The 26,510-nt window shown below is 39.4% G+C and overlaps 1 protein-coding gene and 1 long non-coding RNA gene across 2 annotated transcripts in view; one reads left to right on the top strand and one right to left on the bottom strand.

Annotated features, from left to right (window-relative positions):
* LGR5 (leucine rich repeat containing G protein-coupled receptor 5) overlaps nucleotides 1-5,451 on the bottom strand; it is a 91,059-nt gene extending 85,608 nt beyond the window's left edge. Inside the window, exon 1 of the mRNA XM_067313326.1 lies at nucleotides 5,154-5,451. Coding sequence (XP_067169427.1) covers nucleotides 5,154-5,368 — 215 coding nt within the window. The 5' untranslated portion in view covers nucleotides 5,369-5,451. The remainder of the gene's footprint in view (nucleotides 1-5,153) is intronic.
* A 387-nt stretch (nucleotides 5,452-5,838) lies between these two features.
* LOC106488987 (uncharacterized) overlaps nucleotides 5,839-26,510 on the top strand; it is a 37,396-nt gene continuing 16,724 nt past the window's right edge. Inside the window, exons 1-2 of the long non-coding RNA XR_001293326.2 lie at nucleotides 5,839-6,359; nucleotides 7,618-7,815. This is a non-coding gene — a long non-coding RNA (uncharacterized lncRNA). The remainder of the gene's footprint in view (nucleotides 6,360-7,617; nucleotides 7,816-26,510) is intronic.

The raw sequence follows: 26,510 nt of genomic DNA on the forward strand, positions 1-26,510 counted from the left end.
CAAGGGAGTAAGTCAGGGAAAATACTAAAAAAAAAAAAAAGACCAATAAAGAATTAAGCAAGCAGTGCATGTGGATGAAATATTATCTTTGGCCAACAAACAGAGAATAGAAGAAAGCAATCCGGACTGCAAAGTTGGTAGCAATTTTCAGTGTTAGAAAGACAAATGACATTGGAGAAAAGATTGGGTTAACAAGGGAGCACTTGAGGAAAGCCTAATCTCTGCCGGCATGCTGACTGCTAAGGTCAGCCCAGTGCATGCGTTCTCAGCTGGAGTTGGGCTCCCTCTGCCCGGCCAATTGTCCTATGCACTTCAGATACCAAACCAAACTGAAGGTGCCTTCACCCTGCCAGCTCCTTATACTCTGCTAGCTTAAAGACAGCTTCCTTTTCCCTGTCAATTTAGGCAGCGTTTTCACAGAGCAAATGCCACAAAGGAGAGAGGTAGTGTGTGTGAGTAGTGTGTTTTTTCCTCCTGAGCAGCACAAGTCTCTTCAGAAAGCAGTGCAAACAGTTATTCTTTAGCATGGTATTGTCAAGTGGAAAGGGTGACATCCCCTTCTTAAATGCAGTTTTAATGCATTAAAAAATATATATATATCATTTTGTGAACACAAATAAAATTTGAGTTGATACACTGTATTTTGAATTTAAGGCAAGTCCTTTGAAAACTGTCAAACATTTGTATTTTAAATAGGCTGTGACTTCTTCAGTTTTCTGCACCTCCTATGCATATGTTTTACTTCTATATACCTCCTATGGCCAAGAGTAGAGAGGAATTTGCTCTGTTTCTTTTCAAGAAGCGGGTTTATCACTAAGAAGTTCTAAATCAGATTTACCTTCATCCTTAACTGGGACAATATTCAGATTATTCACTGAAACCAAATGGCAATCATTTAATTTATTTCAAGTAGAAAGAAGAAAAAATGATTTATAAAGTTTGTAGCTGTGCAAAGAAGTATTTTCTAAGATAAGGCAGGTATTTTACTAGCTACCTAACACCTACACCCTATCAATGGATCTGGAAGTTGTAAGCTTATAAAGCTTGCTCCTACATAAGAGGATACCTTGCTATTTGATCTCTTTGAAAAACCTGCAATCTCTCCCAAAATATCTTAGATGAAGAGATAGGCAAGACTGAGTTTGCATTGAGAGACTGGAACGAATGACTAAAATAATGTATATTTTCCCCAAAGAGTTGATCTTAACGTTTTGAGGTATTCCTCTGACACAGAAACAACCAACTTTTATTTCAGAAATGTTGTTAATTTCTGAAAATGTACTTTTTACCTTCAAAAAGTAAACAAAAAATTCCCAATTGTATCATTTTTTTTCTTTTTATTGCTCTTAAACATTTTCTAATGCTTAAGAACATTAAAATCTGTGAGTATGCTTTACAGGAATAATTATCATCAAATACATTATTATGGAAACAAATGAAGCGGAAGGCCAAAATTCTGAAATTTATTGGAAGAAGAATATGTTAAAAGCCTTGTAATATGTGGTGATTTCATATTCATAGATTTTACTGCAATACAATCACTGTTATCATAGTTTTGGAAAATAATTTCTTCTTAACAAATTATTTCTAGAAAGAATTAAGAGTCATGTGAATCAGATTTTTCCAAATATTACAAATACCTTGCATATTTATGAAGTATTCCAAATCAAACTTTTTAATGCAAGTAGTACTTAACTCAAAATAACTCATTAAGTAAATTATAAAGGAAAAGGTGACCTACCACATGCTGTAATATTTATACATGTATACATACACAAATGACAATTTAAGGTGGTAACATTATGAAAATATTCCACTTAGAGTTCCACGCTAACCTCACCACAAAAATCACTGAAGGTTTGTTCACAAAGAATGCAGCATTTGAGCTGTTAGACAGCACTGGCATTTGTAATTGAATTTACTTTTCTGCACTATCCAGGCATGCAACAAAGACCCTCAAAATCTTTAAGAGCTATCTTTCATTTTGTTGTCACATGAGATATGAAAAGCAGATTTTTTAAATATTTGTCATACTAAATATTCTTAAATAGGAGCTGACTGATTTCACACTATTTTTAATGAGTAATTATTTCAGAGAAGTAGGGTGAGCCTGCGGTTAAAGAATGGAGTTAGGATAGGCATCCTGTCTTTAATTACTGGCTTTGTCATAAACTTACCTCTAACTTTCAACAAGCCATTCTTTGCCTCAGTTTTCCACATCACAGTAGATGGTAATAATACTTTACTAATTCACAGGCGTGGTTTGAGAATTAATGAGGGTCTCATGTGCAAAAGACTTGTAGATTCTGGCTTCTTCCTTCTACTGTGCACTGACAGGGAAGTGACATGGTCTTAATTTGAAACAGAGAGCCAACGCTGCCCTTCATCAGCACATGGAATTCACATTAATGTCAATGGGAACTACATTTATAGAGTATGTTATTTAGATTGGAAGTAAAGGAAGAAAAAGGAATGGAAAGAAACTCCTGGATTCTCTTTTTCTGTTTTTCTTAGAAAGTCTAATAGTTCATGGTGGCATATATGTAAACATAAATAAAAAGATTTTTAATGGGGAAAGAAGAATTGCTTTCTGGGGATTTAAATGGGAGTGCAGAAATGAGTAACAGGTCCATCTGTAGATTTCATTTAGCTCTACTGCAGGAGCACCATCATATAGAACACACAGAATTCAGTGACCATAATATATCATGGTCTACTAACTGTATGCATCTGTCCCAAAATAAAACAAACTTGAACTGACTTTTCACTTAATTTTTTCACATGATTTCCAGTGCACACCAAGAAATCACTTATCTTTCTTTCTTCTATATAAGTGTCGAGATATGATAAGAATGACAGACACTTAGAAAAAAATTTAAAAGCCCAAACTTCACAGAAGGCAGTGCCACAAACTGTTACTGGCCAAAAGAGTATACTATACAAGAAGAGAGTCTACTAGAGAAGCATTTTTTTTGGAAGGGGAGCTAATGTGAGCACATAGTTTTAACCTCCTGCTTTATTCTGAAGTAAGAATTGTCATTGTGGAAAAAGACATTTCTGTTCTGGAAAAAAAGATATCTGGAAAAATATCTATAATCAAGAAGCATCTGGTTGGCCACTATCATGCTCAAGGAGGAAAACACCTCTGTAACAAGCAGGCATGTTTTAAAGTTTGCCATTGCTTAACCATCTTAAAAAAAAAAAAAAAAAAGAGACTTGACAGTTCTTTATGGAAGGAGGGCATGGAGAGCTACAGCTCTGCATAATTAGGCAATAATTAATCAAACCAAAGACAACAGCCTGTTATATTTGGAAAAGGGTAAATGTAGCTGTCTATGTGTACGCACCAGTCTTTCACGCACTTGACTGGAATACTGCACGTATACAGCATTGGTCCTTTAAAAGTCCTCTATCCTGCAGGGGAGCTTTTACACTTCAGGGTGTATGCGACTGAACAGCACGAAATTCTTCACTGGAAAAAGACATTCCCCTGCTGAAGGACAAGAGAATTTAAAAACAAAAACGTGGACCAGGCCACCATCCTACTGCAGGAGCAGGTTGCTGGAGAAGTATAGCTTTTAAGCAGCAGAAGTCCACAGCAGTGGTGTTTTGGCATCATCATGCACATTTATGTTCTCTTTCTTCATAAAACAGTTAAACTGTTGGCCCCCAAAAGTTTTTCCAGTTTTAGCATTCCTCCAAGAAACTACGTATTTGGGGCATCTACTTCTTGACACTGATTAATCACAGAATGGTTGAGTTTGGAAGGGTCCTCTGGAGATCATCTAGTCCAACCCCCCTGCTCAAGCAGGGTCACCTAGAGCACATTGTACAGGATCGTGTCCAGGCAGGTTTTGAATATCTCCAGAGAAGTACTATATTAAGTACAGTTTAAGTCTATGTTTATAACTTTATTACCTATTTTTCTGGTTATGACTCTCTGAAGCACCAGAAAACATCACAAGTGTCTTCCTCACACCCCAAATCCTCACCTGCTACTTCTGAAACCAGTGGCAAATTTCATGTATGTCTTAAAGTCTGTGTCTGTATTGTATATGGCCAAAACTCTGCTCTACTTTAAAATACTTTTATAGTATTTTTAAAAGTTTTTCAGTTGTGTATTGTCTTTCTAAACCAATGCAATTTTCACTAACCTAAGCTCTCTCCTAACACAATAGTTACATTTTACTGGTTGCACTGCATTTCTATCTTGTCTATATTGTCAAGTTCTTCTCTTAGGAAGGCCATTTCTAGTTTAGTTTCATCCACTTTCTTAGATGCAGTGTAAGTTTTCTTATGTCTTTCTTCAAAGTACGGTATTAAGGGAGAACTGAGTTCAGAATTACTGCTCTGGTACCACAAACACACAATCCCTTAAAAGCATCTTTACAGTAACCATAGCAGCAAGTGTGTCAACAGCATGTCAAAACATATGGATGGACCAACACATTCAGAAACCAATACAATATAGGCTGGATATGTAGGATAAGGATTAAATTAACAAGTTATGGGGCATGTAACTACCAAGAAGTGTATTAAATCGGTAAAAAAAGGACGCTTAAAGTTATGATTTCGCACTAACGCTTTCAACGTACAAAATCCAAGAGAGGCTAAAACACAGCCAAAGGAAAGAACAAAATCTCCCAGCAAGCTTTTTCCTTGGCAGAGCGCTTTCTCCCTTCTCGCCGCCCGAGCCACCTGCCGGCGCGGCGGCCCCGCATCGCGCTCGGGGCGCGGGCCGCCTCCTCCTGCGAGCCCGCTTTATTTACTGCCTCTCCTCAACCCGAGGGGAGACCTGTTAAAGATTAAATCATCGGCAGCCGCAGTTCAAAGCTCTGTCCCGGGAAGCAAAGGTGAAGATAACGTCCCTGCAGATCTAATCGAGGCTCTGCTGTTGCAATCGCTCTTAATTGCCCTCTAAACGGCACATCACACGGCGATCCTCCCGGCACCGCACCGGGCACCGAGATAGCAAGACACCCATAAACGCTTTACAACCCGCCCGCTGATTAAAAAGCGATTACAAACTTATTTGAAGTCGGGTGTTTTCTAGGCGGCGCGGCCGCTGTCACGGCCGGGGGGCCGGGCCGGGCCCTCCCGCGGGGCCCGCTCCCTCCCCTCCGTCCCTCCCGCCCGCGGGTGCCCCCACTTACAGGTAGGCGGTGAAGCCGCTGAGGTTGGCGGGCACCGCCGTGAGCCCCCGGTCGGAGCAGTCGGCGCGGAGCAGCATGCCCTCCGGCTCGCAGCGGCACGGCGCCGGGCAGCCCCGCGGGCGCTGCCCGCCGCCCCGCGCCCCGCGCCGCAGCCCCGGCGGGCAGAGCAGCAGGAGGAGGAGGAGGAAGGCTCGGGCAGCGCGGGACGTCTCCATGGGGCGCGGGGGTGCCTAGAGCCGCGGGGCGGCCGCTCGCATGCCCCGCGGCGTGGCGGGGGCGACAGGCGGGCGCCCGGCTCTGCGCGGGGAGCTGCTGCGGCCGCCGCCGCCGCCGCGCCGCTGTCTGTGGTAGCATCTCAGCTTACACGCTGCTTTAAAGCCCTGGAGCCGGCACCGCGCGCCCGCTGACGCCGCCCCAGCCTTGCCCGCCGCAGCGCGCCGGGCCCTGCCCGCGCCGCCGTGCGAGCGGGCGGGGAGGCGGGCGGCGGGAGGCCCCCGCCTCCCTCCCCGCCTCCCGCCCGCCGGGCCGGCGGCGGCGGCGACGCCGCGGGCGCCCCTCGGGCGGTGGACGCTTCTGGAAGGCGGCGGGCCGGGCGGCTCGCTAGCGCGTGCGGCGGCGTGGCGCGGCAGGCAGCCCCCTCCCCCCTCCGTTTGAATTTGGAGCGGTTGGAGCGGCGGTTGGCGCGGGGGGGGGGGGCGATGCGCGGTCCCGGGTGGCCGTTGCGGCGGAGGGAGTCAGTACCCGGGGCGGTCGGAGGTGTCTCCAGCGCCCGGCGCGGGGGAACAAACACTTGGGTGCTCTTTGGCGCTGAGGTGGCCGTATGAGCCGGAGAGTGATGCCGCTTCCTTCCGCGCGTGGGAAGAACGGTGGGAAACGCCGCCGATCAGCAGCCCCTGCTGCAGACTGCGCCGTGAGCAACCACCGACCTACAGTTTTAAGAGATTGCGATCCACTCTTTTGCCTTACTCCCACTCAGTTAAATCACAAGCTTGCCAACAGGCAGCAATTTTCTAAGGAGAATTGCTGCCAAGGGAAGGGAAACTACTAACCTTGCAGCAAAGCTACCATTGGAAGCTCTTTAGCTGCTGTCCCTCACCCAGCTTCTTGCCAGAGGTTTCCTCTTCTCTAGGTTGTGCTAAATATGGAAAGAGGCCTTCGTGCAGCTCTTCTGTAACTGAGGACACCAAAACCATTGGTGAGGGAAAGGTGAGGATGCCAATTTTTAAAACTTTTTTCTCCCCTAAGTCAGTTCCCAGTGCAAACAAACCTTGCACTGACCACAAGCCCCAGACTTGACTCTAGCTACCAGTTTAATAATCAAGCCCCAGCCCAGTTCCTGTTTAAACTGATGACTAAGAGGTCAGGTTACTGGGTATGCACTGGAGAGTATTAGTTAAAGATTTTCTGCTATACTCTCTGTGAATTTACAGTTAAGTCGGAAATGAGAGCCTAATGAAAAGGCTTGTAAAATATATCCTTTTATATACTACCCTCTTTATAATTTCTAGGCTCACTTCTGGTCCATCATTTGGTGCAATCTGAGCCACAGAAGGATCTTGCAGTGGAGTCCAAGTGCTTCATTAATAAAAAAAAGAAATCTGCTGCCTTGCTGGTTAGACAGGCTAAATGTTTTGTAAATCCAGGCCCATGGGGTTGCCAGGAGACGTTCTCCGAGCACCAGCTTATCCTGAGCTAATAAATGCAATGTTTGAAAGCATAGATTGTCAGGAAGAAATGGTTGGGGAGAAAAGTTCTGCAGGACCCAGAGTTTTCTTTATGTACCATGATACCTGTCCAGGAGACTCATTCTGCCGAAACTCTCTGGCTTACTCCTATCTAATATCATTGTGAAGCAGCAATACTTTTGTCACTGAATTACTTGCTTTTTAAGAAGTTGCATGTTGTGCTGAATAGGTACATGCTAATGGTTTGATAAATTGTGATTATTTTACTTTGTTTTAGCACAAAATAGTTTCTTTTAGATATCTGGACTGCATGACATTGGAGTCATTAACATGCTTTGCCAAAAGACACCAGAATAATTTTAGTTAATAAATAAGTAAATATTTTTCATAACTGTAGTGAAATAGTATTTATACAACTTGAGGTCATTACACACGTACACACACATTTTGTTTGCCTTGTTCATTTTCTGTTGAGGATTTAATCAGCATTGCGCAAGATATCTTAAGTTAGACGGACATAGATTAATAAATTGTGAGGGTTTAACTATAAAGATCTTCCTTTGAGCATGTTTATTTTGCATGAATGCATTTGTTCAGCTAGTGACTTTCTTTGAAATATTAAATGTGCCTTTATTTAATTTTACTTAATGCATTTTTTCAAAAAGACAACTAGCTTGAAGATTAAAAGAAGGATGTGATAGGAATGGATATTTGATAATTCCTACCTTTGTATGTTTAAATTAGGCTTTACAGTTATTTTCTTTTCATGTTTCTCGTAGGACTCTGGTTCCCTGTAAAGAGAAAAGGAAAAACATCTGTTAGTCTGGTGATGTCTCTGGGAGGTGCTGTTACTGTTCCAAAAGGCCATCGGGGATGTAAGATTTTCTGCAGGTTCTGACATCTCAACATAATGTCCTGGTCACTGGGAGTGACATCCGTGGCACAGCCTCCAACAGACTTTGGCTTTCATCAAGGAAGTAAGCAAAACCCCTAGTGGTTTCAGCAGACCTCTCTCTTGTGTCTCTTTCTATCTACGGACATGTTAAATGCAATGCTCAGGCACCTTCCTCTGAAGGTGATGTGTAATGTGACGACCTCCGATCTAAGATTTATCAGTATAAAAGAGAAGTTCCTGAAACATTGCATACTGATAAACAAAATGTTTTGTTGGGTTAAGTATTGTTAGCACTCAAAAAGCATACCAATTCTTATGATAAGAACGTACATTATTTATATGTTAAACCTGTATCTTTTAAGCAGATTGGGAATTACAGCATGCCAGATTTTAGACTTTATGTGAAAGCTGATTTTAAAATACAGGACTGTAAATCAGGTATCCAAAATATTTGCCACTATTCCTTTTTTGTAAACTTAAACTGTATTAATTGGTTAAAAAAAGGTGTGGCTAAAACACTTCAGAATGGAAATTTATGTTGCATCCTGAAATGAGCAGTTGCCCCAGCCAAAATGGAGTTTAAAGCAGAAATGGTAACAGATCCTACACTACCAAAGTAATCAGCCATTGCTGCATTAAAGCATGTCCAATACAGTGCCAAAGTAAAAAGCACAGCAGGGAAAGACAAGGTAGTTTACAGCTGAATGTATCTTGTTTCTCCCTTTCCTGTCTATGGATGATAAGAAAGTACCTAGAAGGCAGTGCAACCTTGTGGTTAGGCTGGAGAGAAAATGAAGCTCCTGTGCAGGGTGATAGTTCTTTTTCTGCCCGGTGGGGAAACAAATTCTTCATTGGATATGTCCAAGTCACAGACTGAAAGAGGGCATTAGGTAAGTGTGGAGCTCCACTAGTCCTTAGGCTGGGGTACTGCAGAGCAGTACTGCAGCTGCCCAGTGATCAGTACAGAAGGATCCTTTTTTCTTTGCGGGACATCTGTTTTGTCTGTTTATTCTGGCTAGCCCTGGGGGATTGTGTATGCCTTTTAAGGTTTATCACTAGGTAGGATTTTTGTATATACAGCAGAAGTTTATTTATATACTATGTGTATTTGATGCCTTATTTATCTGTCTGTATATGTATACATCCATTTACATCATGTATCTAGCATGTTTCAGTGAGGATCTTAAAATAATGCATATATTTATAACACTTCATTAAGCCATACAGTGTTCTTAAGACCAAGGCAAATATCACAATTTCTGTTTTATGTTAATAGGTGCTGGTACCAGCAATGTTGAGTGATTAGGGATGAATCACTCCTAGAACCAGAAAGAAATGCAGGAGTCTTAATTACCCTGTCACAATTTACCACATGGCCACAGCCTACCATTCACAGTAATTTTATGAGTTATGTGACATTAATATGTTTTTATTTAGATTTTCATGCTATTTAAGAGCCACTTTTTTAGAAATTGTCTTTTTAAATTGATTCTTTTGTTTGGCACACTGCCACCTAGCTGCAGTCTTCCCTGAACAATCCTGTAGTTAGTGTGATGCTGGGAGCAAGACGAGACATTTGGCGGGTGAGGTTTACTTGGGTTCACCTGAAAAGTTCTTCAGCAATCAAGTTGTTGATGGGAGGAAAAGACAAAATAGAAAAAACAGTATTATTGTTACTATTCATACAGTGACCAGTTCACCCATCATTATAATTTTCAAGCAAGTTATGATGTTCTGACACTAACGTTATTTTCACTCTGAAAATACTTGATAGCGAAGGATGAAACATTAGTGGAAAAGTCAGATTTACCTGGGCTTATTTTAGTAGCTAGGCCCTGGGGAAGGAAACAAGGAAGAAATGGAAGTACCTAGAAGGTGGATTTACTGAATGTTTGTTTGGAGGGAATGTGAAAGCTGATCATTACAGTAATTCGCTGTTTGGGAAATAAAAAACATGTGTTAGAGTGAAGATGTGGAAATAAGTTATATCAAGAAAACCTATTATTTTGAGTTGAGGTGGATGTGACATCATTTAGGGAATTACAGCCAGGCTGCAAAAGCATTAAATGGATATTTCACTAACATAGGAACTACATGCTTTAAACAGTACTTCAAATGATGCTTTTCTGACTCTAACATTTACTGTTCTGTTAACTTATCCCTACATGTCTGTGTATCACACAAAGCCAAAGGCATAAATGGGAAAGCTATGTAAGCTATGTGTAAAGGTACATGAAGAACGCTGAGGCTTTAGGTGGTAGGGAGGAATAATACCTTTTGTCAGAACAACTAGTATTTGAAAACAGACCAACTTTGGCTTTTTGGCTCATCTATCTTTTTTTCTCAAGCTATATATAACTGCACATTCAAAGCTTGTCTCACAGCCCTAAACAATCCTATCTAAAGCAACGATACTGTTTCTAAAGAACTGTGAGAGGGGGGAGTATGGCAGCAAGGCAGGTCAAATCATCTGTATCTATCCTCTAGCCAGGTATTTATATTGTATTCTTAGCTGCGCTGTCCGATTGTCAGTAAATCATTGCAACAGGTCTCTGAAGGAGCTGATCTGTCCTGTTTCTACATGTACAGAGAAACACATAGTAGATTTGAACCCAAATGCCAGGTAGGCTCAAATCTTGCCCAGAAAAGACTGAAAAAGGGTGTGAATTTTAGAAGGATGTGTTGCCATGAATGAATCACTTTGACTGTTTTTTGAATTGTACAGTTTCTGGACTCTTCCTTCTCACCCCACCAAAGGGATCAATAGCCAGTTGTTCCATATAATGGCAGGTGTCTGAGCCAAACATTTAAAAATTTGCACTGCAGCACAGTAGTGAGGCTAGAAAGTGATACATTCTGGGGTGCTTGTCGGTGGAACTGTGGGGAAGATTCCCAAAGTGTTGTTCACTTAATGCAACAAAAGTTCAGTGTGATAGAAAGCCAAGACTTCCACATCTATGAGGAGGTTAACTCCAGTTCACAGAGGCTACTGTCTTGTTTTTCTCCTTAACACTTTTAAAACATAAAACCTTTGAATATGTGTGTGTGTGGAGATGTATGATGTATTTCTGGGTCCTCTGCATGCTGTCATGATTTGCATTCTTATCTGCGTAAAAGACAATATTTGATACATACCATGTGAACGTATAAAGTCATTTCTTCACTTAGTAGCTCATACAGAAATTCTATCCAGTTCTTTTCGTCCTTCCTCCTTTCACTGTGTCTGTGTGGCAAACACCCTTGGGTTTCTGTGGGTTTTGAAGTATATTTGCATGGCACTATGTAATGAGTGATTACATTGTTTTGTAGTTGTTTGAAGGAGGTCACAATAATGGATTTTTTCTTCTTTTTCTTTTTTTGTGGTGATTATAATAGGATTTTGCTTTAGTCATTTTAGGATCAACTGCAATATGAATGGAAAACTGTATCTATGAAAGAAGCACCTGATTGTGACAAATTGTCGGAAGATTTTAGATGTGATGTAATACCTTTTTTCCTGTAAATCCCTCCCTAGAATTGTATTTGATTTCTGAGGTGTAAGCATGGAAAAAACAGATTTCTTTGGACAGAGGAAAGTCAAGAATTTTTTGTTAGTGAGTAAGACCAAAAAATTTTAGACATCTCTAATGTCCTGGGATACTATTACTCAGATAGCAGTGCTTTTCCTATTCTTGACTAGGACTTTGGAACAATCAAACAGGAAATACCCAATGGAATTTTATTTTTAAGAAGTTTTTGAAAACTCTTTGGATATCATTCAGTGCAAAAAGTAATCATTAAAGCTTTTCAGTACTTAATCAGAGTATATCTTGAAGTGTTCATGTTTCTGTGGCTCACCTGTTTTTTTCCTCTCGTTGTACCACTGTGGTAAACTGGCAGGATACATAAACCATTTCTCTGTTGACTCTTTAAGTTGATGCAGTTCCATACTAATGCAAAATGGCACAAAGGGAGGGAAGGCAAAAACTGGAGGTTGGTGACCCTCAACACATGCACAAAGCTTCCACCAGAGCCTGCCAGTGCTCTGGTGTAGAACAGGACATGTAGAACATTTACATGGATGTACAAGAAATCTTGTTTCTTCTGCATGGCTGGCAATCATTCAGAGCCCCTGCTGTAGGTGGAGGAAAGGGACTGACACAGAGTTGAAAGCACAGAAGAGGCACAGAACATCTGGAAGGACCAGAAAGTGGGAATGTGGGCAAAAAGGAAGGTGATGCCTACAACCACTGAGGAGCTGAAGATAGAAGGAGCCTCACAGAGGAGAGTGTGGAGCAAAGGGAGGAGGAGTGATTGAAATGCAGATATTTATACGAAGATGAGAGTAGGTGGCTGGAGGAGCCTTGGTATTTGAAAAAAGAGAATGGCGACACACAGAACTAATAGGAGATTTAGAGTAGGGGAATCACAGGGAGATCTTTAAAGAGAAGAGAAGGGAATGTGGCCCACAAAGAATTTGCAGGAGACAGAGATGCAAGAAGCCTTGGTACCTGCAGTAAACTCATCCAGCTGAAGCTATGAAACACCCAACTCCCAAGTTCCTATGCCCTTTCTACTACAAATGCTGCACTGATAGTGTTAATAGTGTGAATTCCTATGTATTTACATTAAATGCTTTTGAAAGATATAAAGATACACTTCTGGACTGAATGTCAGAATCAGGGCCTTATATAACATTAACGCGTTTGTAACATGTATTGGGTTGCTCTCCTTCCACTCCTTGGCAAGGCTGGTTAGCTGACTTTAGGGCAGGCACAGCTATTTTGGGATGTGTTTGCCTTCAAGGCAAGCAACTTATTTGAGAGTTTTATATTTATAAACCCCACCTTAAAAGGAGTGTCAGCATAGACCCATGTCATGTAACATCTTTTTGACAGAAGCAGGGAGCAGGGTGTTACATCATTTAGCTTCATCTGTCATCATTGAAAAGAAAGAGGTAGCTACAGAAGGCACTTGCTGGCCCTTGCCTCTAAGCTGGGAGAAGCCCATCTTTGCCTGTTGATCACACAGCGAACCTTAGAACCTCTTATATGGCTAATGTAGTTGCCTACACTGGATGGTTTGAATATCCCCAAAGTTGCTGTCATTAGAACTGAAGTATTTCCAAATGTGGTCGATGCTGGACTTGCTTTTTTAAAAGCATATCTGAAAGAAGTTCAGATGTGTAGTTTATAGGCCTGGTTCAGATCTCAGTTAAACTCTTGTAAATCCAGAGTAAGGTTCGTTTTGGTATAGTAGGTAAAAAGGTGAGATTCTCAGCAATACAAAATCAGTACATTTTCATGGAAGCCAGTGGATCTATTTCTGTTAATAACACAAGCCTCTGAGGATTTGGCTACTTTTCTTCAGTAATTAATGAAGGCAGTAGGAAATGAGGAGATTGTGTTCATACCACCCAAATTTAATCTCCCAGGCATCTCTCTGAAGCTGATTAAGAGTAATAGACTCCTTCAGATGGTGGTTCAAAGCACCCAAGTTAGCCTCCTGCTATATTAATTATTTTATGTATATTTTATGTATATGTGGATAGTTAAGGTTGCAAACCAAAAGTATCTTTGCATTGATTATGATTAGAGCTGCTGTTACAGTAGAGCAGAACCCTGGAAAGTTATTTGCAGGAAAGAGGAAACTTCGTCAAACAAAGGCTGATATGAAAATCCCAGGCTTAGTATTATGTTTATGTACATTTTTGGTCTGCATTTGGTTTATTTTGCATATATGAGCCCCTGAGATAGGTGAAACAGAAGGCTGAAAGTAAATCAATACTAATCATTTTGGTCTAACACCACTTGGAATGTGTCAGGAGAAGCAGCAACAGTACAGAAAGCAGCATTTGGTGAAGTTGAATTTTTCTCTAAAATAGTTATGTGAACTATGGTAAAAACAGATGGAGATTGGAATATTCTGAGAGGAAGAAAATGACAAAAAGGAGAAAGCAATGCTTTACTTTTGAAAAATAATTACTTTAAGTTTGACTACTTGGAATGGGTTTCAAAAGCACTAAGTCAAAAGCAATTTATTTGTACCTTTTCACTCTCATAATCATTATTGGTTTTACTTTGCAGGGACCACATCTTCATTTGTAGAACAGATACGCATTTTCAAGTGTAATAATGATTAATGCAGAATTTTAGAAAATGTTGTTATGGAAAGAAGTGTCAGGTCTCTTGGGTGGTGATTCTGGGAACTATTTCTTTGAACTTGGGAACTGAACACAATTGAAATGATTGGTGGAGAGATGAAGACCTTGTAAGGGATGCCGTTTTGCTTGTGGATTGCCGTGAAGAATTCAGCTGTCCTCTTATTTCGGTTCCAATTTGTGTCATCTCAACAACTTGAAGCTCAACTCATTTGTAACAGAGAGTAAAATCTGCCTCTTCCATACAGTTCCAAAGTTTTAGGATAAGTTGTCAGACTATGCCTAGGGATATGTATATGTATGTATACATTAGCATTATATTCAACTTTTTTAGGCCAGGACAGTATTATCCTCAGGTGAATTTGAATCAAATACTACTCTTTAGTAACGCTCATTTTACCCAGAAATCTTCAGAATGGGATATTTCTGTTTATTTGCATTTTCAAGATGTAACTGTTAATTTTGAGGCACAGATACTCTTTACTATCCCAAATTTGGATAATTGAATTACAAATTGAGAATGACTTAAAAGCAATATGAAAAGTTAGACTAAGTAAGCTGTTTTGAAAACTTTATCCTAAGTTCAGAATTACTGCAGTGATCAGAAAAGTTTATTTGTGGTATACTTTACTTCAGAGCTTTAATGTGTAAAATTTACTCCAGTTTTACAGTTGTCCAGCAATATGTCAGCAAAGTTCTTCCCACTGCATTTCTTCAGAGAACCTTTTTCCATGCAGTAAGAATGCTTAGTTTGTATTTCTTGAGAATATGTATCTGAGAGGCAGCATCAAATGCAACATTAAGTTCATTTTATCATTGAATAATTTTGAGGTGTAGAAGTTTGGGCTGATCTGTTGAGAACGTCTAGGTTATTTCAATTCTTAATATCACTGTGAGTTGATAGGTGCCAGCAGATTTATTATCAGGTATGTAGATGTTTCTCAAATATAGCTTATTATTTACTGCAGTCTGTCCAAATAATAGAAGCTTTTGTGGTAGTTCGATTGCATTTAGTGTTCGAGGCTGTTCTTTCCATCTCTACCTCAGTACCTGGCTAAAGTAAGAACAAATTTAGAATTTTGTCCGGGTGAATTGCAACTGTTCAGAGGAATTTCTGTAAAAAACATACCTATAACGCATGGGAAACATGGTGTCTTTTATTAATACTTGCAGACAGAGAGTAACTTGAGTTATGACAGAGCTATTTGAAAAATAATTAGATTATAGAAAGACATTAAAATGACAAACTACTCTTTAAAAAAAGTTACAGATAATCTGTATTATGTAAGTATTGCTCTTATGTTGCTCAGCTTCTTTGGGACTGTTATTGTGAACAAATTAAGTGTACGTACATGTTTGTAAGGCTTGAGCCTAAAGTATTATGTGAAATAAAGAAGATAAAGCAGTAGATGAAGACATTATTTTGACTTCTGAAAATTTAGTGACAGAGGAAAAGGCATGTGAGGCTAAGGGTTAATTAAAAATTCCAGCCATATCTGCAAGTTGATCTGCGAAGAAGTTGAATGGATTCCCATACATTTGCGTGTTCACACCAAATATTTTTTACTGATTATTACTGGAAGGTGTAGATTTTATTTATTGCTTTGGCAAAAGCATGCAGACACAAGAGAGAGATATTTATGCTTGGAATTAAAAAGTAACTTGGCTACTGTCTCTTATCAACACTTGAGTTTATATGTACAGAAACTGTACATTTAATACTGTTTTTTCGCATGGCTCTTTTCATCTTGTTTCTTACTGATTTCGGTAAGACAAGACCAAGATAAAAGCATGGGCTCCCTCTGCTGGCTGCTGGTGTTGCTCTGAGCCCTTGTCCAGGACAGTCAGCAGACACTCCAGACAGTAAAATTGAGAAGACAGAAATTGCAGCTTATTTTAAACAATAAAACTCTGGGGCAAAAATGTAATCAAGTGGCTATTAAAATAGTTTTGATCTAACATTTAAAATATAACTACTGTATAAAACTCACCTTTGAAATGCCTAGAGATTCTGAAGTATTAGTATTATATCAGAAAAGCAGACAGACCTAGAAAGAAAATACTAGGCAGAAACAAGTTTTTATTGTCTGTGATTTCAGATTTCTCTTAGGTTTAATTTGTAGCATGATGTAATTTTGTTACAATAATTTTAGTTATAATAGTGTGTCTGTAACTTTTTTAGCCTTTTGATACCTAAGCGAACATGATAGTAGTAGTGCACAGAGACAGGTCAGTATTTCTTCAGGTTTGTGAACCATCTCTGTCTTCAGTGTTTCAAAAGTCACTGAGACTTTGCCAAGGCAACAGAATGCAGACATAGTTAGAGTTTGTTTGATACATATAGACTTAATAAGCTGGGTATTCTTAGAACTCACTGCGTCTATATGATTACTTCAGAAGTATCCATTATAAATAACATTTATTAGGTAGCTGTGCATAGTTCACTTGCATTCAGCCCATTAAGGTACTATTAGTAGACAGCATTTACCACTTGAAACTTGGAGATGTTTAAAGTCTAGACTGTGTGCAGGCAAACTAATGGAGCAAACAACCTGCTTTGAAAGCATCCACACATTAGGAACTTCTCTCTCCTTTATACCTGGGTTTGGGAGACATCATGGATAATATTTGGGTTTGAGGGGTGAGGTTTCAAGACTTGGCCAGTCTTTAAAGGGGAGGGTGTTGGTTTTTCTGGGACAAAAATTCTTATTGATTGAGCTAGGATGGTAGTTATGAAGGGCACGGGGTCAGTGCACATTGAGCGCAATGTAGATTCAGGAACTTACTTCCTTCCATGGCTATCTTAACTCCATAGTTGTAGAACCCAATCTTTCCGTTCATACTGTTTTGCTCATTTTGCTTGAAGTCAGTGGAAATTTTGACTCACGAGGGATATGCCGTGACACAGAGCAGGGCTGTTTACATATCTCTCTGTATATATACTGATATGCCTTTGCTGGTTTTGAGACAGCAGGTACATCTTTCAGGTCAAATGCAAAGCTGATCTAGCTCAAGTCAGTTATTAGCTGAGTGGCTGCATTAGATAGTACTGCACAGCACAGATACACTTGAAGAATCAAGGCCACTACTAAACAGAAATTGCTTTCGAAACCAAAAAAGGGGTATGGACTTAGGCTCTAAACTTACACATGTCCTTTTATTTCCTTGAACAATTCCAATATACTGGAGAACATATTATGCTGTTAATCGAAATGCCTGGATTTTCAACAAGTGAGTTAAAATATAAATAGGATTTCCCTCTTCTCAGTGCTGTCTGAGCTTTAGCTTATTTGATCCCATCACAAAATAAAAAAAATAAAGTCTTCCATATACTGCCTAAAAAAATCTTGGGAGAGGCATGCACTGTTCATTAAAATACAATGTATAATCTACAAAATCTATTTTTAAACTTCATTTTATATTAAGTGTATCTGCTGTTATACAAGCATAAATTCTTTTTAAATTATTTCTTCTACACATCAGGTTTGTCTGCTGTAATAATACCATGGGAGAAGGTTTGCTGAAATGCACTGTAGCCAAGCCTGTAACCTGGGCCTTTATGGTCATCAAGTAGGTGTTCCAATTTATGAATAATAGGTCTTCTGGAAGTAGACAGATGAACCAACACCACTGGCTTGCCTCAGTAACTTCAAAGGGAGACTTTTTTTCAGAAGAGACAGATCACATTTGGAGGTTGAAAGGGTACATTGTGCCCTTTAGCCAAGACAAGGCAAATCAGCCAGTGTCTGAGAGATCTCCTGGTCAAATTATTTAAATAGGAATACAAAGAAAATGTTCTTTAAGCTCTAAGTAGTATGGATAAAGTTACTTATGGGCAAAGTGGCTTTATTATTGTTTCCAGATGTAAATTTTGAAACACAGAAATGGCAGCTAGCATTTAGGTCCATTAAAAGGAAGATAATTCAGGACTTACTCAGTCTCATATATTCTCACTTGGATGAGAGAGAGAAGACAGGAATGGGAACCTAGTGCAGCTGAAAGCAGTGGACATGGATAAGGCCATTATGTGGAGCTTAGGAAGGCTGTGTTACTTGAAAAGCAGTATCTGGTCACATACACACATCATTACAAATAATTGATGGTTTGGATCCATGGCCCCCCCAAAAAAAGCGGGACAAAAAATTCTCTCCATCTGACTTTTTTTCTTGCATCATCAAAGGTAACATTTAGATAGCCATTTTCAAAGGAGGCAAAGGGAGATACAGCTTCCCATTTCCCACTGAAATTCAGAGGCTACTGCTCACTTTGTAGGCAACTCTGAGGGCAGTTGCTGTCAAAGTGAAAGTGCACACTAAAACAGTATGTTTTGCCTCCTCTTGTCTGCTTCCACTGTGTGCTGAACTTTGCCAGCTCTCTGTGCTGATTCTCTAGGGATGAGTGTAATCTGATGAGGGTAGCTCTGAGGACTCTGAGGACTCGGGGGCTATACAGTTATGGACTCCTTCCTGGTTCATGAAAGCTCTCAAGCACAGGCTAAGGAACCTTGAAGCATAAAAACGAACAGAAAGCAAGCCAGTGCAGGCACAAACCCAAATCGATGCACCACCAGGCAGGCCGTAGCAAGCAGCCTGCAGCCTGTCCTTAAACAGTCGTGTGTGGGCAGCAGGCAGACAGGAGCTGGAACACACGGTGCTTACAGCTCTTTCAAAGGTGGCGTAGCCCTTGCCAATATGTTTTAGTTGCTTTCCTCTTTCTATAGAGCCAGCAAAGTTATTGAGAATGATTTGGATTATCGTCAGTCTTGCACAATAGCATTGCTAATGGAGCTCCAGCTGCATAGGTTCTTATGATGCTGATGAGTATAAACTTGAGAGAACCTATCTTGACCTTTACACTCCAGGCCTAGTTTAGAGGGTTGGCATTTACAAAAAGAATCCCAAACATAATTTACCTTGTAAACTGAGCACCATTGATAAGAAGTCTATGAGGTCACTAGGAAATAAAAATAACGAAAGACCACAATTTTACAGAAGTGTATTTTAGGATATAACTGCACTGTGAGATAGGTTTTATTCTGTGAATTCCCTTGGGATACTGACTGTTTACATCTTTCTCACTAAGGAATATTTAGGACCTGATTCTTCCATCACTGTACACTCAAAACTCCTGTAGGTTTCAGGGGAGTGCCACATGTGGAATTGATGAACTCAAATTACAGGGCCCTTGTAAAAAGATCTCTACTAAAGTGTTCCAGCTTTTAAAGTTTGTCCCTTGTTTTTGCACATAAATTTCTATGAAGGCGGATTTTTGTCTGTAAATGGATGCAGCCAAATGTGTAGGCAATACATATACATTACTTAACCAAAATAAAATTTTCATGAGTAGAATTTATTTTGGCTTTTCTTTATCTTGACAGTGTTACTGTTTTAAAAATATTTAACCAAAAAGCACAAACTGCACTTCACACAGAACCCTCAGGAACTGCAATAATACACCACAGGAGAAGGGAATAAAAATCATCAATTAATTCATAGTATTTCAGTAGCTATAGTAGTATCAGCTACAAAGAGAATACAACAAGCTACTTTACAGAAAGCATAACAAAAAGATTATACCAGCACTGGCTCTGATGAAATCACTCTTCCTTGCGCAATCTTCAGTGTGGGATTTTCACAAAGCAAGCCAGAGGTCAAGACCTACCTGTCTCCTTGCTTCTGCATGTTTGTTTTATGCAACTGTCTACACAAGTCTTTCATTTCTTAATACAAATATGGTTTTACTATTAATATAAATCCCTCTAAAGTTGGTGGAAAGATTCACACTGAATTCAGTAAGTTTTCATTGGTCCCTCAATCACTCAAATATCCCTCTGTTTTCTCAAAACTGTGTTTCAGGACTCAATTGTGGCACTTGCTGGTGAAAAAGGCTCATAAAATATATGGATATCAGACTTCGCCATATGCAAATCTGGCCTACAATGTGTACGGATAGGGAAACTTAAAGGCACTTAATACTTTACTGATTTAAAGATGGCCATGCATAATTCATTTGTGGCTTTACTTCAGTTGACACCCTGCACTTTTGTGCATAAAGTCATCCAAAAGTCACAACTAGAAAGGGCATATTCTAGGGGCCACAATTCTTTTGACGCCTCTTTAAAATTGAATAATAAATATAAATCACAACTGAGAGAATCTGGTAAACCTGTTGAATAAGTATCTAGACTGCTGCACTCTACTAAGTACCTTCAGATGGCAATAGGCATTTCTGGAATTAAATCTTTCTAAGCTAAGCTATTTTACATTACCAACACTTAGCTCCCATCTTCCACCCCAGAAAACTCCAAAGAGTAAGATTCAGATTGCTGAAACCATCCTGAAATGAGGTACATAGTTCCTAAAGAAGAAGCCACAAAAGCTATTTTCGAGGATTACTTACGCCTAGTGCTGCCTAAAATTGCTTGGGCATCACCCTGGCTGTCCTTGAAGTAGCCCCTAGGCTGATGCAGAAGTGCCCCCAGGGTGGGTAAGAATCCCCTTTACTGGGCTGGGTTGCAGGAGTTAGGAACTTCTCCCTGAAACGCCCTCCTCCCAAAGCCAGCCATGCATGGGCAGTTGGAGTATGCCCTGGCCGCTTTCATTCTAAAACAGTACCGGCAGTACTCTACCTTTTGCATAACGCTATTCATCCAGGAAGTGTGAACTAAGGGCTCCAGGCTTTCTGCAGCCCCTGGCTTTCACTTCCCTGGAGAGTGCTGTGGCTCCTACTGCAGTGCATGCTAAGAGAGTCCTCTTGTTAAACCCAGATCACTGTGCTGTTGGGAGTGCAAGAGTCTGCTGTCAAAAGGAAAGCATAAAGTTTGACTTTGTAGCTTACTGAATAAGGCAGATGAGGGCTCCTGGATCAGGAAAGCACACACCTATGCATATTAATGCTACCTACAAATCTGACCTTGGAAAAACTTCCTTATTTGACAGAGGCAGAAAATTATCAAGTTATATGAGAGTCGTGTATCCTTTGTTCAGGAAAGCACAACTATCCTGTAAGCAGAAAGCTTTAGTAAAAGAAATAAGAATACTCCAGTACAGTATATTTTAAAATAGTCAGTTAATTTAAATACTGTTTGGATTTAAGAGAATAAGTAGGCTACAAGGTTATCTTGCCTTCATATAGACAGAATTTCCTTTTAGAGAATTATATTGCATGTAAATAAACTTTGTTGTTTCAGACAGTTTCAAATGATTATTCTTCCTGGGAAAACTTTCAAGATTTTCATGATTCTGTCTCTCCCTTGTCAGGGTCATATGTTGAGATTTCAAAATGGTTGTGAACTTAACTATTAGTTTGACATGAATTTTTTTTTTGGTAGTTTCTAAATACATGATTCTAGTTTCAGTGTGTAATATTTCAGCTGTAACTGCCTTACATTTTGAGGTTACAGCTTTGAAAGTAAGACTGATCAAACAAAAAATGAATTGGAAAATTCTCTAAATAAGTTTTCTCAATACTTTTGAAATGTTTCATTTTTTTTTAATGAGAAGTTCAGTGGAGCTGGTTCATCTCCACCAAACAATTTCAGTTTAAATCATCTTGTATCTTGTGGCAACAGTAGATATCTTAAAATTTTCCATTCAGCAGCATTCCTAATCCTGGAGGGACTCATTATTATTTTGTTTAAAGTGATGATGAATAGGTAGTCTGCTTTTTTTGTGTTTAAAGTGTTACCTGATAGTTAAAAACATAATTGTAATATAATATCCCCACAAATGCCTTAGTATTTTAAGAGTGAAACAAAAAAATATCATAATGGTTTTTCCCAACATTGATACCATGCAATCATGCTGTTATAATTGCATAGGATTTGCACTGGTGATATCTCACAAGTATTTTATCATATTTATCAATGCTAGTTTTGAAAGGGATTGATTTTTGGGTGCCTTTTTAAACATCAGAAGTCTCTTAAATTGACAGTCATCTAATAGAAAATTTAGAAGAATTCACTAGGTGAAAAAAGGCATATAAGGAGATGAAATATGTTCAGTTTTAGGTTTGCAGAGAATGCCTGGAGCATTTTATATTTTACAAACATTGTTAAAATCCCATCTGGTGTTTGTGAAGTATTTTACTATCTCCTGCTGGGCCAGGCAGACATTGGTTTTCATGTCTGTATGTTTCCAAAACATTAGAAAAAAATTCTAATGGACCTGGATCAAGTGCAGCAAAATGATAGAATACCATATTTCCACTCTTCTGCATTTGGGAATGGAGACAAATGTCCTTGGTTCCAGAAAAGATCCATCAGTTCACATAATGGAACTTCTTGTGGAAAATGCAAAGGAGTGAATTTCTCTAAGTAGTTCAGCATTCAACATCTTGCGCATGATAGATTTTTATGAGCAATAAATATATAATTTCTGTTTCAACTATATTCTTCATTTTCAAGGAAATTCATTCAAAAAATATAAAAAGCCAGATGAAAATGTGTTCCATTTTGATATACAGACTTTGCCTTTATACAGTTGACTTTACCTATTAATTGGGTGCAAAAAAATAAATACCAAAAGTGAAATGCAAAGTCCTCCTAATTATATATTCCTAGAGCAGCATCATGTGTATCTATAACCCATTTTCTCTGAAGTCCATGGGAACAGACCCATTTCTGGTCTTACATTGCATCTACAACTGATATAACTTTAATTATTTTAATTCAGTTATTGCACTAATAAGAGAGGTGAAAAGAGAATCAGTTTGAAAGGGGGAAAGGGTAGGTGGGTCTGCATTAGCTGCTGTTCATAGAAGGGAGAGACTTGTCCAAAATGGCATGGCAGTGATAGCATACCTACTGCATACAACTGCATTTTAATGGCTTAAGAAATATATACGATAATATTTCCAATCAAACATGTGTTATAGCAAAGATCCTAGAAAGCCTTTTCTACATTTACTGATAATTCATAGAAAATGTAGATACATTGCCAAAACAAATAAAAAAATCTTACAGGACCAGAAGTTTAAAATTAGCACTGATTGCTTTTTAAGATGTAATACAAGTCCTACTATTTGATATCAGATGGAATTTTCCTTTGACATTTTTATGCCTTTAACCTGATTGGTTGGCATTATATCAGAAAAACCTTTTGTTTGCATGATTTTGATAGTATGTTGTGTTATTTTATCAAAGAACAGACTTCTGATGGGAGTGTTAATTCTTGCTGCATTTTCTTCTCTTTTACCATTGTGCATCCTTCACCCTCCTAGTGTGATTCACACACAGACGGCCCAGCTTTCTGCCTGGGAAGATGAGGAGCAGGTATGCATGGCTTCATATACACTTCATGTGTGAGCAACCAAATGGATTGACTGTGTGTCCAGATAGTTAATAGGCACATCCCCATTTTGATGCAATCTTGGCTCCTGTGAAACACATTATCATCCCTCTCATTCCAAGCCCTCAGTTCTCTCCTTTTGCTGGTAGCATACCCATTCTTAGAGATAAAGAGCAAAGTCAAGAAAGTGAGGTTAACAGATCATCTGATGTATATATAACAGTTATAGAAATTAGGTTGTTCTATGCTCACTTTTACACTGACCAGAGTAGAAAACCAGCTCCTTTGCTATTTAAAATGGTAATTTCAAATATTGATCTAAGTAACATTGTTACGGTAACCTTAAACGGCATGATAATCAGCATTCTGGATAAACGACATTTATTTCTGCTTCAGGCACTTTGTTGAGTCCACATACACAGTGTTTCATAAGGGCTTTATGCATAGCAGCAAATACAGACTGTTAACCCTCTGAGAAACAGGGCAAAGGAGTGGAGGAGGCAGGTGAGCTAATTGCTGGCTCCTTCATAAGGCAGATGTGCAAGACAGGTATTTGTTCCTTGAAGATCTGGATGTCTGATAGACTGGAACTGGACGAGGACTTAGAGAAAAGTATAGCTGAAAGAAGCTGAGCGGGGTAGGAATTGCAAAAGTCTGTAACAGCAAAGAGACAATCACCTCTTCCAGCCCTTTTTTCCTCGTTTAGGGGGATATGATTGTCAGCAGCAGGCTGGTGACCAGCTGTGGAGGTGTGTGCATGGGGAGGGGAGGAGTGATGAGAGAAGGGAGGCAGACTGCAGCTCTCCAGCAGGTGGGAATGATTATGGAAAGAATGACAACCTGTACTGTACAAGTTATTGATGGTAGTTCCCAGAGGAGTTGAGTTAATAAAGCTGCAGCCAAAATAAACCACATCCCTTGCATCTTGTCTTTCTTCCTGCATGTCCGGAACAACACAATGAAAGTCTATTGCCTCCCCTTCCCCCCAGCTCTCCCCCAACACTCTGCAATTTTTTCCTACTCTGTCCTATGCAGCTGTGTCATGGAAGGATTTAACTTTTGTTTTCTGTTAAAAATATGAAAATAGGAACACTCATCAGCAGATTCTGATTCTGCTTTCTTGAAAGGAGCTATATGCTCAAAGTGAGAAAATGAGTGGAAAGCAAATGAGTAGAAATATTACCTCCTTGATGTAACAATTGGTTGGTTTTGCCTTTAGCATCTGTGTCTAGGTCTGTGCTCAGCTGCACTTCTCTACATTGGGCAGAAATTACTGTGTTTTCACTGGAAAATTCAAGAGGGGAGCTAACACCCAGCAATCAGGTGATAGTCTTTTGAAGTGATTGTTCTTTTCAGTAGTATACACTTGTAGAAAAGGGGTTGTTCTTAGTGAAAACAATTGTAGGATGGAACTCATCTATGCGTTGAATTCCTAGAATCCAAATTCCAGCCTTCTCAGTGCTTCCTGTTAATCTAGAACTATTTTAGTGTATGATATCTTTCTGGTAAAAGTGCATATGTTGTCCGTTTTATAGACAGAGCCATGCTCCAAGTATTTTTCACAACAAACAACATTTGGTAACCCTGTTCCTACATCACATTCTTCCATTTTCTCTTATAGTTCCAATCTTTATTTTCATGTTAGTCACTGATGCTAAATGGCATTCTTTGGTACAGCTTGGTTTCCAAGCCCTTTCAGTATGGAAGAACGTTTGAACTAGTGGAGACTGAATGACTGGCTTCAACATGATGTCTACTATTTAATAGTTTTGGCTTGCCGTTTCCTTGAAAATTGGTTTGTCTGCTTCCAAGTCTATCATAGGAGCTGTGTGTGCCAGAATACTGTTTTATGTAGACATCAAACCATGCGGCTGTTGCCCTGGATATGATTCTTCACACAATTATTTGTATGGTCCATCTAGGAACTGGCCCATTTCTGAAGTATTTGAATTCTTCCTGAGTATTTAAAAATAGAAATAGCTATAACAATGTAAGCTTCTCTTTTTTCCTTCTTTTACAGGCTGTAAGAAAAATAGCTTGATTATAGTCTGTCTGAATGGACATTTGTGTATGTGTGTGTGCGAGTGTGAGAGAGCTCTGTGTTTACATGGACAACTCAGAGTGAAAGGTATATCAGCTATGCCGTTTATTTCTGAAAGTGGTGACATTTGTGGTCATTCTTCTGTGAGTCTTATAATCAAGGTTCGTGTTTCCCAGATAAGGGGGCTGCAGCATTCATGAGAAGGTCATGAGCCAGAAGTGGGGTTCTGGGCCTGAAACTAGGTGTGCTGATAGAAAAGCTTGGGAACAGCTTATCTAGGTCAAACTGTTGTTAAATGACATTTGGATTGAGGACAATAAATAAAGACAGGTTTATTAATAAAGAATCTTCTTTAAAAGCCAGATGGCAAAGACTTGAAATTTGAAAATTTAGAATGATAGACATGGGCTGCACACCTGTTTATTAGCATATCAGGCATTTTGGGTGCAGTAGTTCATTGCTGTTTGATATCTGCTGTAATTATTACATCTTCTTGTAACAGTACTTCTCAATCTTTTAGAAGTTGAGCCTGCTTTCAAAATGAAATCAGTCAAACCCATCGCCTTTCCATGCACTTTTAAGCTCAAACACTTTAGGGCTTCTCCCAGTTTATCCTTATTACATACCTTTCTTGACTGCTTACTCTCAGAAACACTGGGATAAGGATTCCTACTAATGTACCTTTTCCTTTATATATGCATCAGTAGTGAAATAGTGAGTAGCATGGGCATTAGCACCTCTTGAAACTAGTGGATTTGATGCATGTCTCAGAGTTACAGTTGCAGGCAGACATTTCTGAACCAGTTGTTTCATTTTCTGCAGGTACCTTTCACAAGTGTAATAGACCTTTAATTTTTAATAATGGAAGCTCAGCCTCTGTTATGAGATTTGCCCACCGAAGTTACTCTGTATTCACCTCCTCATATATCCCAAGGAGTGTTCTACGCTGGGAAATGTTATCCTATAATTAACAGTTCAACAACAGGCAAGTGGAAAACTGTTTTCACACATAGGGCCTAGACCTTTTATAATGATGCAGAAATTTTGCCATCATGGTGATGATTTTGGATTAAATTAAAATGAGGGCATTTGCTTCTATTGATTGAATTCTAGCATTAATTTAGACCTAATCATACTTAGATCTAATCAGCCTGATCTCTGTTTCCTAATGAAGGGTGGAAAATTTCCTTAAAATCCCTTTTGTTACCCTGGATTTCACTTGTTTTGCAAATATGAGAATCTATAATTTTTTTCAGGTGTTCTCTGATGTAAAAGCCTTTAGGGAGTGAATAACTCAACTGTAGGCATTT

This window comes from Apteryx mantelli, chromosome 1, assembly GCF_036417845.1.
Source record: "Apteryx mantelli isolate bAptMan1 chromosome 1, bAptMan1.hap1, whole genome shotgun sequence".
Lineage (NCBI taxonomy): Eukaryota > Metazoa > Chordata > Aves > Apterygiformes > Apterygidae > Apteryx > Apteryx mantelli.